We start from the raw sequence: 20,257 nt of genomic DNA, 5'->3' as shown, positions 1-20,257 counted from the left end.
ATATTAGATCCAATTTTAATCAGTTCCAGTAAAAGAGTATTGGAATCGGATTTTGGTTTTGATTTTGATTCAATTCCCACTAAATGGGTAATAGAATTTGAAGGTAAAAATAAAAAGGGAATTGAAACGTGGAAATTTTACAGTGGCTAAAAAAAACATATTCGGATTTGAAGGTCATAGAATTTTGGAAAAATATCAGGGAATTTTGTTGTCAGATTTAAAGATGGGGGCATTTTAGTCATGTATGTTAGGATTGGCTTCAGTTGGGGTTTACTTTGGACTTTTTTTCCTAGACAATTTTTTCCTGAAAAAAAGGGGTATGAAAGTGGAAAACCAGTGGTAGCTAATGAGAAGACGACAAACGATTGACGCGCAAACACCGGCTCCTACAGCTGAACTGGGGTCCACCAACTTAAAAGCAACGTTAACCAGCTTTTTTCTGACGTGATTAACGGCCGTAAGTCGTTAAAAATAACGGGGTAACTAAAAGACAACGGCGTCTTGAGAAAAACACAGGGTAACATATGCCACGTCAAGCGAGTGGCTTTTCGAGTTCCGTACTCAATTTGCCATTATTCGTAAATCCCATTGAAATATACATAAGAATTGGGGTGCATACTAGATTTGGTAATTCTGAGAATCGAACCAATTTAAAATCTTTTGAATTGAATTGGTTCGGATTGAGCATCATTTGATTTAGGTGTAGATTGTAAAAAATATATATTTGATTGATTTAGTTTAATTCTAGATTAAAGGTATAATAAAATCGAATTAATTCAAAATATATATATACATATATATATTTCTTTTTGTATTAATTTTTATATACTTTAATAATAGATTTAAAAAAAATGATTTTTTCCTAATGAATTTTATTTTTTTTCTATTTCATTTTATGAGTGTTTTGTGTCACACTCATATTTAAATATGATTCTAATATTTATTTATTTATTTATTTTCATTAATTACGAATATTTGAATTATAAGAATTTCTCTATTGATCACTCCCTCACTTGAAATATCTATGGCATTTTCATTTTTTTAAATAAATTACAGTAATTTATTGTGCATAGGCAGACCGATGTAAGATCAGATTAAGGATTTGTTATTTTTGTGTTATGCGTGATGTTTTGGTTATGTTGAAATAATAAGTATGTTGATGTTTTGTTTATGCGTGTTATGTGTTATGTGTGATGTTTTAGTTATGTTGAAATAATAAGTATGTTAGTACTTTGTTTATATGTGTTATGTATCACGTGTGATACTTTGTTTAATATTTATTTTACTTAATTTTAAGTTTTAACTATTTTAATTTTACTATTGAAATAATAAGTATGAGAACCGAGATCCGATCCGAACTAAAATTGATTTTGATTGATTTGGTTCTATAGGGTAATTGGATTGGTTCGATTCCAAATTTGTAGAACTGATCATATTTAGTTTGATTTCAATTTTGTCAAAATCTGAACTATATACAAAAGAGTGTCGATTTTATAATTCATTGAGAGAATAATTCAAAAACTCATTGACACGACATGGCACGCGTAAGAACCGTGGATTTTCTTGGGATACACAACTACACACTTTTATGGGGATGTGCATAGGGATGGATTTACAATGAAGGCACTTGCCCCACAAGAATTTTCAAAATCTATCGACTAGTGAGCTATTATGATAGATTTTAGCAATGGATAACAAAATCTACCACTTTACCCCCACAAATTTTCTTCCCACTTTTAACTGTCTCATAAATATTATTTTTCACTTTTGATTGCCCTCGCATGAACAAAATCTTGATTTCGCCCTTGGATGTGTATCTTGAGGAATTTTTTTTTAATCTTTCTTGCACATGCCACGATAGTGAGTTTTTGAGTTAGTATGTTAGAGTTGAGTTAGAAAATCATTACACTAGGCCTAACAACATATCAGTTCGAAAATTTTTAAACATATACCTGAACTGAATTTTTGAAAATGAAAAGTGTTTGTGATATATTAATGAATATGTGAATCAAATCCGATTCGTTTCATTTCATCCTTAATCCGAAACCAATCTAATCCGAACACATGCCTTATTTTCAAATAATTAATATTCAAAAAATATAAAATCATATAAAATTAAAAAAATCTTCTCTCCAATTATAACAAACATAGAGAAACATAAAAAAAGATTAAAATATTTTATCTATATGTATTTATACGAAATTAAGAGTAATAAAAAATATTCCGATTGAATGTTTTTTGAGAAGGAATTAGGATAGATCTGATTTCGATTCAAAATATATTATGGGACTGGTTCCGAGACGAGGTATTTTTCCCATCATTGCGGGTCCTACATTACACTATACATAATTACATAGAATGAAATTCCTCACCAAGAATTAGGACCCTTATTAAATACTCCAATTTCTTATCTTAATTGCAAAATAACCCTTACTACTTTGACGTTCATACTCCTACGTTATGACAGTGGCTCTCGTAAAGACCAGAGACCGAAGTGCCTTTCATACCGGCCAATAGATATTGATTTAAGTTTTTATCTTTTATTATTTTAGAGAACCTCTATTTACGTGTAGTTCTTATGAAACACCATTATATAGAGCACACCAACTCTTACTTGTGACATCCCTCTCTCACAATCATCCTTTCTGTATTTTCCTTGAATTTCAATTCTAACCTCATCTTTACTAATATAATGAGAGAAGCATGTGGACACCAAAATTTGAGTGGTCATAAATACCCCTAATTTCATATTCAAATTTTATATAATCATGATTATTTTGATCTAAACAATGTAATCTACAAAAGCCATTTAATCAATATTTTAAATTACAAATAAACCCTTTTGATACATGTGCGTTTGCACATGCCACCTTCTAATAGGGTTTTAATTTAAATACGGTATGCGCTTATTCTATGTTTGTGTAATTCAATGCTTTTAAAAGTCTTTAATTTCACAATTGAGTAGGTGTTAGGATTATGAGAAATTCTATCCCTAAAGGGGCTAAGGTTAGTTGTACGAGGGTTGTGAAAGAATGCTTTGGTGGTGAGATTGTGGGGTAGTAGTAACAGAGGAGGAACGATGGTTATTATTAGTGAGATGGTCCACAAATGCATCAATCTGATTATGCAAGAATAAGATATCAATGGTGATGAAGTTGATATACCATTTATATTGAACCCATTTTCTCCCTTTTAGATATGCTCACTCTTCTCTTTGGAACGCCTCATTCCCAATCTCCTATGTCTCTAGAAAATTAAAAAGTCACATAAAATCTTTATGCATGATTTCATACCCAAACATAGAAATCTTGAAATCGAGCTCCACAAGACAAGCTAGTAAGAGATTTTATGAGACTTTGAAGCTAAAAATATAGAATGGGACAGGTCTTGAGTTAAAGTCACCTCATTGGCCACCCACATGAATTTATCCGAACTTACCTAATATGTGTGATTTGTGGGTGAAAAATGGTGCTCTAAGAGGTCGGTTGCCTAGCCCTTACTAGTCAGGCCCATGGGTTTGGACACTACCATCGTCTAAAAAAAACTCAAAATACAAAATAATCTAATTTGATTAGTCAATCTTTTAAATGCCATTAGTGGAATATAAAACTTAAGTTCGCGATCTATTTCTTTTTTAGTTTTTTGTTAAGAGAAAGTTTTATCCATTTCAAAGTGTTAAAACACAAAGTTAGAATTTTGTAAATTAAAATGGTTTTTAGGAATTCAATGGTATTTAAGAAAATTTTGGTGGGTCTTTCAATTTGTTGAGAGTGATATTTGTCCTTCGTGGTTGCTCTTTTTTAGTGTTAGTGTTAGTGTTTGAAGAACATGTGCAAGGTGGTAGAAAAAAGAGAAGGCGGAATAGAAGTGGTTTGACATCATATTTTAGATCTCACAAATGCCCACATATTTATATTTAAGCTTAATATAATCAAGGTTATTTTTGTATATATAAAAAAAAACTATAGCCCATCGTTCCACCATTTGTTAGTTTTCAAAAGAATTTGATTAGCTTTACTAAGTTAATAAGGAGTTCACCCTTACTAAGGGTCCTTGGGATCACGTTGTGACATCCAAAAACATGATCCGATGCTTTAGGATTGTAGAGGTCAAAATTTTATGCACTTCGAAAAAAAAAAACCAACAAAGTTTTTTTTTTTTGACCGTTGAAGTTTAATTTTAAATTTGAGAATCAAGAGGAAGTTTAGTAGTTATCCATTTTCAAGACTTTCGATCAAACTCAAAAGAACTAATTTTTTTTAAAAAAAAATTTGGATTTGAGTTTTTCAATGACATCTAGAGGGTTATAGTGTTGGATTACTAATGTGACAACCCATTCCAACAAAACAACCCTTAGTGGGGATAGAATCTTAATAAGTTAATGAGGAAAATGTTTCTCCCTTCAAAATGAGAAGAATATCATTTCTACTGTGTAATATTCACAAACCCTTCAATTTAAATTACAGATGAACCCTTTTGATACATTATCACATGCCACCTTTCTAGTCTCTATAATTCATTTAATTGGTGAGTTATAAACATGTGGCAATTATGATTTTTTAATAAATTTTATAAATATAAGTATGTTTGAAGTGTTGGTTTGTAGCCCTAACTTGTGTTTTAGGAGGGTATCTTGTAGTCGAGGGTGTGGGGTTGTAGCCCCCGCCCCCCAAGTTTAACTTAGAATTGACTTTCTTTGGGTGCCCTACAACATTTGGGGGTATTTTCATAATTAAAAATACCCCTTAAAATGTTATATATGTTTCAAGTTCAAAAAATCCTAATAGTAATATTGTATTTTTGCAGTTTCATCAAAAAAGAATTGTCGTTGTTGCCCGTAGACATAGGCAATTTGGTTGAATCACGTAAAACTCTTGTGTTCTTTGTTTTCTCTATTTTTATCTCCGTAGTTTCTTGATTGGTCGAAGGGAGCTTTTACGCAATAAATTCTATATTTTTTTTAATTTTTAATATTTTTCATCGGGATACACAACTGCACATTCCCATAAGATGTGTAGATGTGCATCTTGATGAAAAAGATCTATGATTCCCTGTCCATGCCACCTCAGCCGAGTAGTGGGCAAGTGAAAACTTTGAATCTAGAAAATCAGCACTCAAAAAATTCAAATGACTATTTATCATTAACAAGGGGAGGGAGTTGACAAACGTTTATAGCGTGGCATTACCGTTATTTCAGGAAAACTAATGTCGAATTTCACAACCATCTACTTTATTACATGAAAACTTCTCCTCTGTCTCATCAGTCTCTCTCGTCACAGCTGCCAGAGAGAAACAAGAAACAGAGAGAGAGAGCGGAAGAACACAGCAATGGCGACAACCTTCCTTTCTGTCATCCTCGTGATCTTCGTCACCACTCAGATATTCTCATCTTTCACCGTTGATGCTTTTGGAGACCACCTATTGGGTTGGATCCCAGCGAATTCAACCTGCAAAGGCTCCATAGCTGAGTGCCTGGAGGGCAACGAATTCGAAATGGATTCTGAGATTAGCCGGCGCATTTTAGCAACGAATCGGTACATTAGCTACGGTGCGCTGAAGAGGAACACTGTACCCTGCTCCAGACGAGGCGCTTCTTACTACAATTGCAAGCCAGGAGCTCAGGCTAACCCGTACAGCCGCGGTTGCAACGCCATCACTCGATGTCGGCGTTAGTTATCTTTATATACTTATTTTATTTAAATTTTTTGCTTTTTTCGTCTTTTTCTGTAACTTTTTATTAAATCGAGGGACTGTTGAGTAATACTTGGAGTTGGGCCTCCTTGATTCGAAGATCAATTGGGGGGGAGGGGGGTGGATATGATATTAATTGGTGTTTTATAATAATAAATAATGATAATTATCTAGTGTTAATAATTGTTTTTTTTTCTCCCTCTGATGGGTTGACACGTTATGGGTTATTTATTTATTTATTTTTGAATTTTACCGACATATTTGATGTTGGTGAAGATCCATTGATTTGTTCTAGAAGGTAGGAAACTTTGGATTTTGGCTGAGTTTAGTAATTTATTTATTCATTTTGTTTCTTGATGCGAAAAATGATCTTCTTGCATCAATTTTATACTTTTTATGTCATTTTATTAGTTTTGTTTCATTTTTTATGGGTTTCCTTTAAATTGTTTTTTTCGTTTTGGGGAATTTGGGGTTTGTTTGTATTTGACAATCTTTGATTTAAAATTCTTTGTTTCCAATGTGTCCTCTTTTCTGTATATTGTGAATAATGTGAAGGCAATAATGTGAAAAATGGGAAAGTGGTTGACAGGAATTGTGGAAAGCTAAGCTTGAAAACCTAACAATAAAGTAGAATTGAAGAAAAGTTAATATTGAAATATGAAAGTAGATCTTAATGTCCACCACTAGCATTTCCAAGGCCAAGATGCATTATTTGTTGAAGGACCAATCATTTATGAGTACCTTTAGGTCTTTGTCCTCCATGGGCAATCAAAATCAGTGGGTCAACCCTGCAATCCACTTTTATGCATGGTTTTAAATTTGGTGATGCCCGAGTCATCTCGGTATCTTTAGGCAACTAGACAGATTTACAGTGTCTCAGCCATCACACCATCTCGCATGATAAGCGAGATGTGTCGGACGATATTTTGAAAGTCTCGACCGAATCAGTAAAACTTGGCTGACTCAATTGGGATTTTGTAGATTTCGATTAAAATGATTATGCTTTTAGAATTTAAGTATTTATTATATAAATAAAAATATAATTTTATGACTGAAAATCTTCTAATCTCCCTTATTTTATTAAAAATTATTTTTGTTCTAAATATACTATTATAAACTGAGTTTAAAGGGTTATCTCGTCCCAGACGAGTTTAGTCCAAGACAACTCGATCTTGTCCATGAACCAAGCATGATTTTAAAATTGGGCTGATTCTGATTTGACTCAACCCAGTCAGAATTGGATCGAGAACATCCCATTGATCCATCCCTATGTGCGTGGAATCTCCTTTTTTACTTGGACAAAAATGGGTTCAAAGATCAAACTACTTTTTTTTTTAAAACTTGAATGAGCAGAGACTAGTTTTGATCGATTTTAAAAGTTGACTCTAACCAATCAATTTTTATTTTTTTAATTATGAAATCTTTGCCTGTTTTTGGATAGTTGGTGTAAATCTACTAGTTTGAGTAGGTTTCAAACAGATTGGTTTTTTTGGTTGATTTTTGAAAATTAGATTGAATTGACTAGTTTGAGTGGGTTGGTATTTTTTGGTTGGATACGACCACTTGCACATCTCAAGTTGCATCCCAACCTTACATTACAAAGAATACCTCTTTTATTTCTTTTTTATTTTTAGTTTCTATCAATTGTACCTCTCTCTCTTTCTCAAATGATGAAGTATTATTCATTAAATACATGCATATTTTTAATATTATTGAATCGTTTCTTCTTTTTTTCTTTGATAGAGAGACAAATAGAAGTTCTCCATTTTTTTTTTTGGTGATCAGTCGAAAAGAAATTTGTTTTTGGTGGATTTTAACAATGGCTTGGATTGTTTTAGCATCTGTTTTTTTCTACGAACATAGTGTTTTATGATGAATAAAGCTAATTTCTTTATTCAATTTAATTAAAAAAAAAAAAAAACCCTTATTCAATTTGTTGCTTAATCTTTCAAAACAAAGAAGGTGAAATAGAGTTAAGATAGTTTAAGCTTCCAAATGATTTTTTTTTTTCTTTCTTTCTTCTTTTTAATTGCAATCACACCAATGGCGATCAAGGGGTATATTTAAGTGGACTACAATCGGCATCAGGTGGTCTGCAACTAGCCAGGCTATTTTCATCTTCTATATCATTTCCTTAAATGTGATTGATGCAGAATTAAAGGTGAAGTATGCACCATGCAGCATGTTAAGTTGGTTGAAGTTTGTGAATGTTGATACCAGGACTTATGTTCAAAATTTGTCTTCAACTATTAATTACTAAACCACCAATCTCATTTGCGTGTATAAAAGAAAATGATTGATGTGGAGTCAATTTGAAATGGATTGGGAGGATTGATCAATTCAAATTGGACTCAATAGGTACTAAATGGATCCCAAATTCCACATTAGGTTCATGAAACCATGCTTAGATAAGTCTTTATCATCCATTGGTTAAGTAAAATCAATGCATCGGGATCAACCCACCACTATAGTTGCTTGGAATCAACGGTTGTGAAGGCTTTAGTTGAACATTTGAATTCTTTAGAAAAATAATCTTGAAAAAATAAATTCCATTGTTTAATTTCACAAAAAAAATATATATGAAAAAGAGAGTTGGTAATTTTACTTTTTGGTGAAGATAATCAATTACATTAAGAAAAGGGAAAATCATTTTTCTGGGATATCCGATGGGAAAGAATTTTCTTGCTCAGGGTGGAAAATAGCTTTGTGAGGAAAAATGAATACCAAAAGATGTGTGTGATCAATCTTGTATCTAAAAATTGTATTTTTCCACAATATAATATTTTTCAACCCATTTTTTCCTGCATGATCATATATATAATCTAAAAGTCTAATGCTCTTCAAATTCAGATTTCTCTTTTTCTAGCTCAAAGAGGACATATTTTCTCCCATCTTTCGTTGTGAGGAAGAACACAAGTGGATTGCGTGTCACACACTAATCAAACATCTTGGACAAGTTTCTAGTATCCGTTTTGTATTGGAAGATAATTGCATCTCATGGCTTTAGGAAAGTATTATGCAAATTAAGTTGAATATTTCACCAAAATCTTATAAAAATTGATTATTTATGTATCTTTGATAGAAGGCAGAGATGTGGGGTAGAAGTGGTTCCACACCAAAATTTGAATCACCAAAAACACCCCATTGTAACGTTTAAATTTAATATAATTAAGATCATTTTGATAAAAATCAAGAAAATTGCAACCCATGACTATGATTATGCTGTTTAGTTTCCAAAATAACAAAATATCCTTTTATAATATGTAATCTACGAAAATCCTTTTGATACTTGTGCATTGCAAATGCCACCTTCTATAGTAACATTAATTAAACAAGGATAAAAATAGAGAGATTTTATTACCACACCAACTTTTGCTATTGCCACCTCAATTCATATATAAATCTTCAAAGAATTAACATACATATTGGGGTGGCATTAGCAAAAGTCGGTGTGGCAATAGAAATTCTCTAAAATATCTTTCCATAAATTTCTAACCATTTGTGCACATTACAAAACTAACAATGATTATTTTATTCAGTGCCCCAAGTTTGAACCAAGCTTGAGTGTAACCCAATTTGGCTTGGGTATGTTGGACAAAATGTGCCACTTTCTCATCAATCTACTTCCAAGATGTTGAGGAAGAGCCGTGATTCCGGAACATTGCACATAATGATTTCTGGCCTTTGATGGGGGACAATAGCATAATCATTTAGGTAAGCGCCACGATTAACACACATGACGCCTTGTTCTCGATGTGTAATGTGTCTACAACTTGGCCACATGCCCTCGATCTCCTCTTCTTGGCTTTCACTTTCCTCTATTAGACACCGTTGGGATAAAAACTTTGATGATGATGATGACATCGACGATGTGTCTGAGCAGAGACTAATATAAGTCAAATTAATTTGACCCAAGCTAGGAGGGGCATAGTTTGACTTGGCCACCAAACAAGCATTCTAAAGTTGAGCTTAACCTTGTTAGATCTAAACAATTATTTAAATCCATTGGTTTTATTTGACCTGACCGACTTAACCCCACATCCAAACACCCTTTCTAATAAGAAGGACAGTTTGGTCATATTAGTAAAAGGTATGAGTCTTTTGGTCCAAAAACACCCTCTCGCACTGGGTTAGGGTTTCGTGGACCTTAATATAAAACCCGCGAGAGTTACCTGCTCCGGCTCACTTACTCATTGCGGCCTTCGTCTTCCTGGTAGGCTCTCTCTCCATAATTTTGGTTTTTGTTATTTACTTTTATGTATTTTCGTTACAGATCATTCATGTGGGATCAAATTTTGTTGTTAAATTTAGAAATCAGGTTTTCCATTTGTTTGGATGGTTTGAATTTGATCCTTTAAACCTTAATCTTAATCAGAAACTAGGGTTTTAGCTACATTTTGCTATTTCAAAATTTCAAACCTTTGCCCTAATTAAATTATTGATTTTCAAAATAATTTTGCTCACACTGATACTAATTTCATCCCCTTGATTCAGGTGATTTGGGGTAATCTTAAACACTAGCAAAGATGCAGAACGATGAGGGACAAAACATGGATCTTTACATCCCCAGGAAATGGTATGCGCGATGATTTATTGTATCTCGTTAGATCTGGAGTTTTTTTTTTTTTGTTAAATTTTTTTGTTGGATTTGCAGTTCCGCTACAAATAGGTTGATCACTTCGAAGGATCATGCATCCGTCCAGATCAATATCGGGCATTTGGATGAGAATGGCTTGTATACTGGCCAGTTTTCCACTTTTGCTCTTTGTGGCTTCGTGCGAGCCCAGGTTCTTGTTCTTGCTTATTTCAATTATATATACTTCTATATTTTTTGAATGGTTATTTATAGTTTTAGTGCAGTTCATAGTTTTTGAATTAATGATCTAAATGTGTGAATATTTACACGTATAATTATGCCTTTCTTTGGGTCCATTATTGGGTATTTATGTGTTTTAGAGCCATTTTGAGGCTATGTTTTAGTTGCATCTTCTAAATTTATAATAATTGAAGAAATTCAACATTTCAACTGATATAAGCATGATTGAAGAAATTCAAATAGAATTTTCCATCTTGGTAATTCGCGTTGTTTTGGATGAAATATGATCTGAAAAAAGCAGAAGAGGAACCTATTGCTTTTATTGAAAAAAGTAGCAGTGTGCTTGTGCAAGTATATACCACATTGGTGCCAACTGCCAAGGAAACTGCATTGGTACCATGTTTGTCACACACATTGTTTTTATGATGTTTTATAGCACATCTTAAAGGTGGACAACTTTATTGTAGAGTAAGCAAAAGGGTCCAAGGTTTGGGAGCCATAAGGAGATGATTTTTGATATGGTACCATATGTTATATTAGAAGTCACTGCTGACTTAGGTTGCTCAAATGAGAATTGTGTTTAGGGGGGGTGGGGGTGCTGTAAGACATGATGTTATATGAATAAATTACAAGTGCCAATTAGGGCTGGCAATGGGTTGGGTGTGGCTTGTATGAAGCATATATCCATATCCATGTCCATGTCTAACTCTGTCTAGATATCTGTATTCGATTTTCTACCTGATTTTGTTAAGGATATTCTTATCCGACTATTTATCCACTTACTAAGAAATATTCGTATCCAACTCATACCCAAATTTCAAGTGATATCCAATGTTATCAAATAGCATATGCGCAAAATATTTTCTTAATTTCAGACAATAAATAAAAACAGTAAAAAAAGGGGGGAAAATGTTTAAAAAATCAGAAAAATATAAGAAAATAAAAACAAACCTATAACAGTATATTTGAATTTTGGATAGTACTCATTTATCAAATTGAATAAAATTGATTACATTTAGTCATTTAGTAACAAGAATAAAAGAACTCAAGAACCTAATGGTCAATAATATATGAACTATTCATGTTACAAAGGTGGCCTACCTTAATTATCAAGTTCTAATTCTAGTTTTAGATAATTAAAGTGGATTCGACTTTAATAGTTTAGGCAGTGTTTGGTATTGCTTTTATAATTTTTCAATTACTATGTAAAAGCACTTAATTGAAAATAACTTTTGTAGTAGTGCTTTTCAACAACATAAGTTCGTTTGGTAGTACTAATGATTAAAGTACTTAATTACTTAAGTTTGTTTTTCGATAGGCAAGGGATGAAAATGGATATTGAACTAACGATTTGTAGCATTTGATGACATTCTAAAATCATTTCATGATGTGTTTGTTTGACTATGGAATTTAGAAAGAATGCTTGTTCAAACACATGAGAGTTAGTGTGAAGAACAATCCAGGGAGATTCATGGAGAGAGAAAGAGTAGTGATGGAGATAGAAAGATGTGGGAAAGAAAAGATGCAGACACAGAAATCTCAATAGAAAAACATTTCCCTCACTAACTTGGTAAGATTTTAAGTCTTACCAAGTGTCCTTGAAGGTTTGAGCTCAAATGGATTAGCAACTTTGCAACCCAACACCACAACCCTGTAGAATTCATGGAAAACTCAGTTAAAAAAAACACAATTTTTTTGGGGGCTTGATCCAAGGTTTTGAAAATGGACGGTTGCCAAACTTCCACTGGACTACCAAATTTAAATAAAATTTGACGGTAAAAAATAACAATTTTTTTTTTTTTCAAAATTCATACCTCTACAACCCTGTCCTATTGAATCATGTTTTTGGATACCACAAAGTGAGCTCAACACCCTTCGTAAGAGTTGAAATCTTACTAAGTAAGGCTAGTCGGACTCATCCTAGCTGGCCTCATCTCAATAACCACACGTCTCTTATAAAAATTTGAGAAACATTTTTATTACTTAGTAAGATTTTAAGCCTTACTAAGACTCGTTTTGCTCAAATTGTTATCTTTGTGGTACTCTTTAGTCTTTAGTCAAAAGGACCTGATTATCTTGAATATTCTTTGACTATTTCTTGTATAAGTGTGATTTAGACAGGCACACTTAAACTTGGAAATGTAATTGTGATCAATATGAACTGACCAATGAGGATCTATCATATAATATAACGTTTTAAAACATATATGATATCTAAAGTGTGGATTGTATTTACTTATCAGATAAAAAAAAAGTCTGGATTTATTTTGACCCATTTTGTCATTGCCAGACGTTGGTAGGGAAACATGCACACTCAGATTAGAAGTTCTGATTTTTGTAATGAGAAACTTCATCACCAACAATATATGCAATTTGTATGAAACTAAGCACTTAGTATGTGAGGAAGTATATAACTTCTCCCATATTTGTGGAAATCCCTAGTGATATGCTTGTACTTATATTTCTTGTGGTTAAGCACTTGTAAATTATACGCCATGTGTAGAACTGAAGTACTCTCTCTCTCTCTCATATGCTGGAAATTGGGTTTTCTACTACATGCATCACATTTAGTGCTTTCATATACCCTTTCCTGAACCAATAATTCTTTCAGCTCGTTATAGTTCATTGACTTAGTTTCTGCCTATTATTTACTCAAAGTTCAACAAGTTGGTGTCACTATTTACTTGATGTTTTGTTGGAAGAAAATTTTATTATTTTCTTTTACACTTGTTAAAATTAGCACTATGTGGGATTGTATTGCAGGGAGATGCTGACAGTGGGGTTGATCGGCTATGGCAGAAGAAGAAAGTCGAAGTTAGACAACAGTAGAAATATGATGAGTCGAGATTTTGTTAGTAACAAATTTGGTTTACTGGATATTGTCTTTAGGTTTCCATCTTTTATCAATAACTTATTAGGGGGACATCAATGAGATGAATGTTTGATGGCCTCATTATTTTGTCTCTGCCAGAATTGAAGTATTTTTGTTTCGAAAATTTAAAAGCTCACCCTCCTCATGGAAAGTCTGTATGGATATTTGTGCTACACTCTTCTTGGTATAGTAGATAAACAAAGATACGATCTTTCCTATTGGGGATCAGCTGCTAATAGGGTTATGTTTTAAATCATTTAATTATTAATTTGACTCATCCTAGCCCACTTGTGAATTTTTAAGGTTGGACATTGGAGTCTGAGTTTTGAAACTATGGTAAATAAATAAGGTTTGGTTATTGGAGTGATTATATAACAGCACTTCTATTATCCCAACTGAGTCACAAATATATTTAATTCTAGGTTATTTACGTCTTCACCTCCCGATTTGGTGAATTCTTTTGATATCTGTTTTCAAACTAATGACATGTTTATCTTTCTTGTTACGTTGTAAGGAGAGTAAGTGTGGAGTCTTTTAGGAAAAGGAGAATTCGGCCCATGCAGTGATCTTGGTCATTTAGGGATTGTTTTTATTTTGTTTTATGGTGCAAGTTGAGTAACGATTTTGAAGGAGTCAAAGATTTTGAAGCAGTGTTCTTTGACAACGTTGTCTTCCAAGTGTGAAGTTTTATGCTCTTTGTAATGTAGTGTAATGTTTGTTTTCCCCTTGTTTGATTAACTTCCTTTTCTTTTCTTTCTCTTGTATTGCACCTTGTTCTCCCTTTGGTTTCTAGTAAAATTACTCTTGGTAGAAAAAAAAAAAAAAAAAAACTCCATATTCTACTTCAAAAACTCCATCAATTGTTAAACAACTTCTAATGGAAAGTTGTTTTTTCTTCTCAAAATCAGTCATTTTTAAGTTCTTCGGCCTCTATATTAATTTTTTTTAATCTATTAAACTTCATCTAGAATTCATTTTTTGTCAACCTTACTTCAATGTCTAGTATATAATCCTTGATTTTTAATTGGAAATTTCATCATTTTCTACTTCAAAAATTCCATCTTGTTTTTGGGGTTTGAAGTAGTTAGAATCTTAATTTTTTATAATTACAGAAAAAAATTACTCAAAAAATAGAAAATTACTGATTTTGGAATGAAAAAAATTAGGATTTGTGGTTATAGGTTGAAAATAAGGGCATTTAGATCATTTTTCATTAGAGGCATGGGTGGAGTCCCGGATTTTCTTTCAAGGGGGGCAACTATAGTTCACTCCTATGGTTGAAGAGCTTGATGACAAGTGCTTTTTAGGAGGAAATTTATAGATTTTTTTTGCTCTATACCCTCACGAAACCTTCTCCCCCATTCTCAGGTCCTGGAACACTTTTTTCTTCATAGGGAAGGACTTTTGAGTGGCCCAAGCACTTTTGAGTTCTTGTCAATTGTCAGTTTTTAAGTAATTAGAAAGCATATTCTTTTTCATTAAAAGGGACGAGGAAAACATCCTAAATCCGAAGATAGTAAGTCAAGTGTTTCCCTGATCAATCTTGAGGTTAGCAAGGAACCATGCATAGCACTGAATAGGGAGCCTTCAAATACACCAACTATGCCTAACATGTGAAATGGGTGCACAAGGATGTTGAGCTTAGCCTGGAATACAAACATGAAGCTTAAAAGGCATAAGAAAGAAGGATATTCAAGTTATTTTCATTAGTCTATGAGAGAACACTGAAGTGAAGGAGGGCAATTTCATTAATCTAAACCTACAGAGTATCCCAAATATTAACCAAAACGCAGGCATGCCACCTTGACTTAGGGATAGTTAATAGACATTGTGCAAAATGACCTTAATACCCTCACCTTTCACATAAAATAAAATAAAAAACCCTTTAATTTCTCTTCTCAAAACCATCTATAATCTCTTGAGTGAAAATTTCTATTCTTGTTTTGAACATAAATATTAATGTTGTTTAAACTTCACACCTAAAGAACAAGATAGGATTTAGGAAGTAGAAGCTAAGATTGTTTTAAAAGATTATTATAAGGTGTTCTATGAGGTATTAAGGCAAGGTTCAAAATGATGGATTTAAGATGAGATTAAGTACTTTAAAATTAATGTTTTATAGAAGTTGAAGAGCTTGCAGATGACTGATATTCGGGTGAAAATGAAAGGTTTTAGTTTTAAGTTGAAGATGGTGGGTATTTTTTTTTTTGTTAGTGTAGATAAGAAAAATAAGTTCAATGGGGGCTTGACATTAGTTTGAAAACATGGGTAGAGAGAGAGAGAGATTGAAAACAATCCACTAATAAATAGTGGTGTACTTCGAAATCACCCTTTATTCATTCATTTGTTTTATTGGAACTACAACCATCAAACTAGGATCTTATTACACAACTGTTTATCCGAGAAATCATGTAAACTATGATTTTCGTAAACAATTTTTGTTAGATAAATTTAAAGGAACTAAAAGTGACTTCCATGCTTGCCTAGATAAGATTGGGCAATCTTTCCATTTCCTCCTTTTGGGAAGAACCCACCACCCACATGTTCATTCCCAGTGCCGTACACTACTCTCAATATCTCACCAGCAGTTCGTGAGTAAGATAGGGAGTATAAATCAGCTGATAAAACGTTGGCTGTTGAACGATTCTGTGCTCCCAAATTCTTTGGCACAACGATTCCTTCATCTTTGATGCCACAATTTGCCAATTTGTTCCTCAACCCCGAGATTCTTTCTGTGAATTCGGCCACTGTGTGGTTGTATGGCTTCACTACTTCATTTGCTTTCTCGAACAAATACGTTCTTATTACTGCATCTTGTCCAGATTCTACACCTAAGAGCCCTGCAATCAACTACAACAAAAAGCACATTTATTTGATCAGAAAATAGATACATAAAAAATAATATAGAATTATATATTATATGTGGTAGGACTATCAATGGATCATATCAGGTCGGGATCAAGGTTGATATAGGAGGACCAATCAGATAATGATCCAAAACTGATATGATAGGAATTAGATCAATGGATTGGAACCTTGTCAGATCGGGTTTTCTATATTTTTATCTGAATCCGATACAACAATTATCGGATCCAGTCAGAACAAATCTGATTTGATATATAAAATATAAATAAAATTTATAAATTAACAAGCCTAATTGAGAGGATCACAAATGCCCATAATTCGGTTGATAATCATTAAAAGCTGGAGTCTCTTATGGGACCACATGTAGGGCACATCCTCCATGATATAGATTGAAAGATCTAAACCTTGGTGTGGTACACTAATATGGACGACAACTAGGTCAAATCCTTCATAGCTAGCTTCCTCTTTAATGTGGTATATATCTTGTGACACATGCATGACATGTTCAGATTGAAACATTAAAAACCTTCATTTTCCCAGATAGGATCGTATCTTGATACGAGATTGAAAGATGGAAACCTTGGTTTTCTATCTTAATAGACCACAACTAGTTCACATACTTCACGACATGAAATTGAAAGACGATCCAACCCTTTATCTTTGGTGGGTATTTTTTGGACCAAATTTAAATCAAATTGCTCACTATACATGATTGGAAGATCCAAACCTTCCTCTTTCGAGGGGAAAAGATGTACTATAAGAAAAGGATAGAAGAGAAGGCTTTACCCAATTCTATTTTGATTAACAAATAAATTGCCTTAAAAGAAGATATAAAATATCTAAAACAAAAAACCAATAGACTATATGTAAATATATATAGCAAAAAACTAAAATAGAAGATAGGTAAAAGAAAACGAAAAAAGAAAAAAAGAAAAGATATTTTCCCCTTAATCACTACAAATATATGTACATAGAAATAATTAAAAAATACTTTAAAAATTATTTATATTTTAGCACATAACATCAAATTTGAGTTGAGTTGGATTGCCCGAATCCTCAACTAGAATTCAACCCAAATTGAGGTCAGGTGGAGATATTCTAATCCAGGCTCAACTCATGTTCTACTCGGCTCAAAGTCATCCATCAATTGAGTTGAGTTCAGGTCAACTCACCCAAGTTGCAGCCCTCGTCACATCAGTGGCATGATTGTTCGTAGGGTATTTTTCTTGCTATTGTGATATCTAAAATATATGATGGGATACCATGGGAACGTAGATCACACAATTATAAGAACTTGAAAAAGAAGTTATTTTTCACCAATGAATTTTAAATTAAATTTGGGAGAACAGTGGCCATCCATTTTGAAAACATTGGATCGATTCCAAAACTTTTTTATTGATATTTTTAAATAAAAAATCTGATTTATACCATGAAATCTACAGGTTGAGGTGTTAGACTGCCACAGTCCATGGGGGCCTACGACCCTTAGATTTGAAATCTTACTTACAATGTCTATAAATACCATTTCTTGTGATTGGTTAGTCAATCCTGATTCTGTCAAATCCAGGATAGATTTGACTTTTATGTATGAAAAAACAATCATCTCCCTTAAGTAATCTTGTTGTGGGTCTCAACAAAACCAGAATATGAAAAAAATATAGTTGGAAATAGAAAGATCAAAAGAAGAGATGGGATACAGGGAGAGTTAATCTAATCTTACTCTCTTAGTCTTGTAGCCAATAAGAAATGGATTTGTACCCACGTAACCTACAAGTCCCATGTATGGGATAACATAACTCCCCAACATATAATTAAGACTGTTGGCATATGGGTCGAATGGAGGGTCCAGTTTGTATCCAAAGGCATCATCAAATATTTTCGCAAAATTGCTAGAACTTAGATCAATCAAAGGCCTTGGAAACCCACCAACCGTCGATTTAATTGCCCTGAAAATAAAAAAACCCGGTTCAGAAGCTAATAAAAACAAAGGTGTAAATTATCAAAACGGCCCAAGGGCTTAGTCCAGGGACATATTATACCTAAGGTGATCAACTTCTTCGTATCCAAACTCAGTGATGATGAGTTGTGCAACACCATCAAGATTGGCTTTCTTGCCACCTATAGGTGGTGGACCACCCTCGGCTAAACCTGGTTCGATCTTGTCTAGACCGAACCCCAGTGCTCCATACAAGAAAAATTCTGCTTCTAAGTACTCAAGGTTCAAGGGGAATTGCATTCGGTCCACATCTTCTTTGTTAATAGGAACCCCATATTCCGGATGGGTTGGACGGCAAGCGTGCGATGCGCCCATGGAGATGTGGATGCCTGAGACCATCAACATGAAGAAGAGTGAGAGAGAGAAGGTGAAGATGGTAGCCATGGTGAAGAAGACAAAAGTTGAGAAGAAGTATGAGAAAATGTTAAGGTAGTAGGTTCTTTATATAACAGTCAAGTTACGTCATCCCTCTCTCTGTTGTTCGACATCTCGAATGTACTGAGATACGGAACCCGAATAAAGCGGCAGGTGGTGTGCAAAAAATTCAGATTTTTTTACATTTTAGGAAGAATTTGATGTCTTAACGTGTACAAATGATTGATTACCATGTGAGACTCCCACTATTAAAGAAAGGATGATGTGCAGGACATTTCTTACATGGAAATGTACGATTCTAACATACGTCCACGTCAGAAATGCCCATCACCATGTACATTTCAATATTACTCCAACACGACTTTTAAAGAAAAAATCAATTCCCAGGAAAATGTTGATGTAACATTAAAATTTAAATCGTTTCACACATTATTGACATGAATGTATATAAAATCATAGGTGCTTTTTATCGAGATATAAGTGAAAAGTATCTATGGTTCTGTGCACTCCAACATGTGAAACAATGTCAATTTCAATGTTACAAAGCACACCGATATTTCCTTATCTAGGAAATAGGAAACGGATCCTAAAAAGACTTCAAAAATCCAAAAATTACTCAATCTCTAGATTAGGAAATAGATCATAAGGATTCTTATCTTATAGATTTTTGAAATTTATTATAATCATACCATCTTTGTAACCACAATTTACATGATACGAGGGAAGAAAGAAAATATCTCTAAAATAGAAACATATCTTAAAACATACGAAGAATCCAAAAATCAGCCAATCTAGATTAGGAAATAAATCATGGGGAATCTTATCCCATAGATATTTTGAATTTATTGTAACCACAAACATTGTACCATCCTTGTAATCCAATAGTAAATATGAAATCCGTGAACAAGAAAATTGTATCCCTAGGAAAAAATTGTACTAATTCTTATTCTTTAGAAGTGAGTATACATCTCTAGGAAATCTATGATTTTCTTCGTATTTCAAACGTTTGTTTGATAGAGGCTTGAAAAAATCCTAAATCCTACAATCAAATATGTTGAAGAGAATTATATATAATAAAACACAACTATAAGTCCACACTACCCGCTTTATTGCTTATTTCCATCACCTTCAACTTTATGAAAAAAACTTTGAAGCGGTGAGCTTGCTTCAAAATTTTGAAGGAAACCTCTCCTTTGAATTATACATAGCATTTTCAAGAAGGTATTTCAAAACTTAGTGGCAAAGTAAGGACGTGACTAAATTTATAATGACATGTGTCTTGTAACGAGGATGGTTCCTTCAAATTTTAAAGTGGGTTGCCCGCTTTAAAGTTGGAGTCCAACTTTATTGACTTTCTACTCCTCCCCTATTTTCAATAATATCACTCTAATTTTATTATAAATCTTTACTCTCTCCTCCCTTTTTCTATTATACCACTCTAATTTTACTATATTTTCTCTTTTACCCTTTTAACCCATATGGATAAAGAGGAAAAAATTATAAGAACTTTGAAATTTTAATTTTTAAAAATTAATTATTATCCACCATTGAATTTTGATATAAATTTGAAAATTTGATACCTGTCCATTTTCAACACTTTGCATCAAACTCAAAAATAATTTTTTTCAATGAAATCTAAAAG

The 20,257-nt window shown here is 33.0% G+C and overlaps 3 protein-coding genes across 3 annotated transcripts; 2 read left to right on the top strand and 1 right to left on the bottom strand.

The window, feature by feature from the left end:
• Positions 1-5,257: 5,257 nt before the first annotated feature.
• LOC147403033 (protein RALF-like 33) lies at positions 5,258-5,949 on the top strand. The gene has a single exon (XM_086438479.1). It carries the CDS (start codon positions 5,329-5,331, stop codon positions 5,671-5,673), a length of 345 nt encoding a protein of 114 aa, XP_086294605.1. The 5' UTR covers positions 5,258-5,328; the 3' UTR covers positions 5,674-5,949.
• Positions 5,950-9,858: 3,909 nt separating this feature from the next.
• LOC147403032 (small ribosomal subunit protein eS21y) lies at positions 9,859-13,615 on the top strand. The gene is made up of 4 exons (XM_086438478.1): positions 9,859-9,904; positions 10,187-10,267; positions 10,346-10,478; positions 13,271-13,615. Exons 2-4 carry the CDS (start codon positions 10,218-10,220, stop codon positions 13,334-13,336), a joined length of 249 nt encoding a protein of 82 aa, XP_086294604.1. The 5' UTR covers positions 9,859-9,904; positions 10,187-10,217; the 3' UTR covers positions 13,337-13,615.
• Positions 13,616-15,664: 2,049 nt separating this feature from the next.
• LOC147403031 (ferritin-like catalase Nec2) lies at positions 15,665-18,667 on the bottom strand. Its single transcript, XM_086438477.1, has 3 exons — positions 18,284-18,667; positions 17,965-18,190; positions 15,665-16,229 (listed from the first exon to the last, which is right to left on the bottom strand). Exons 1-3 carry the CDS (start codon positions 18,622-18,624, stop codon positions 15,840-15,842), a joined length of 957 nt encoding a protein of 318 aa, XP_086294603.1. The 5' UTR covers positions 18,625-18,667; the 3' UTR covers positions 15,665-15,839.
• Between the last annotated feature and the right edge of the window lie 1,590 nt (positions 18,668-20,257).

This window comes from Akebia trifoliata, chromosome 4, assembly GCF_017979445.1.
Source record: "Akebia trifoliata isolate Shusen 1 chromosome 4, ASM1797944v1, whole genome shotgun sequence".
NCBI lineage: Eukaryota > Viridiplantae > Streptophyta > Magnoliopsida > Ranunculales > Lardizabalaceae > Akebia > Akebia trifoliata.
Note: the sequence above shows the minus strand (reverse complement) of the source record. Positions and strands in the feature narration are given on the sequence as shown.

Excerpts from the sequence above, each read along its gene's own strand:
- LOC147403033 (XM_086438479.1), top strand. The coding sequence starts at position 5,329 with ATGGCGACAACCTTCCTTTCTGTCATCCTCGTGATCTTCGTCACCACT.
- LOC147403032 (XM_086438478.1), top strand. The coding sequence starts at position 10,218 with ATGCAGAACGATGAGGGACAAAACATGGATCTTTACATCCCCAGGAAA. Across the intron at positions 10,268-10,345 it reads CTTTACATCCCCAGGAAATG|TTCCGCTACAAATAGGTTGA; the intron begins GTATGCGCGATG and ends TTGGATTTGCAG. Across the intron at positions 10,479-13,270 it reads GTGGCTTCGTGCGAGCCCAG|GGAGATGCTGACAGTGGGGT; the intron begins GTTCTTGTTCTT and ends ATTGTATTGCAG.
- LOC147403031 (XM_086438477.1), bottom strand. The coding sequence starts at position 18,624 with ATGGCTACCATCTTCACCTTCTCTCTCTCACTCTTCTTCATGTTGATG. Across the intron at positions 18,191-18,283 it reads GAAGAAGTTGATCACCTTAG|GGCAATTAAATCGACGGTTG; the intron begins GTATAATATGTC and ends TTTTATTTTCAG. Across the intron at positions 16,230-17,964 it reads TTGGCTACAAGACTAAGAGA|TTGATTGCAGGGCTCTTAGG; the intron begins GTAAGATTAGAT and ends TTTTTGTTGTAG.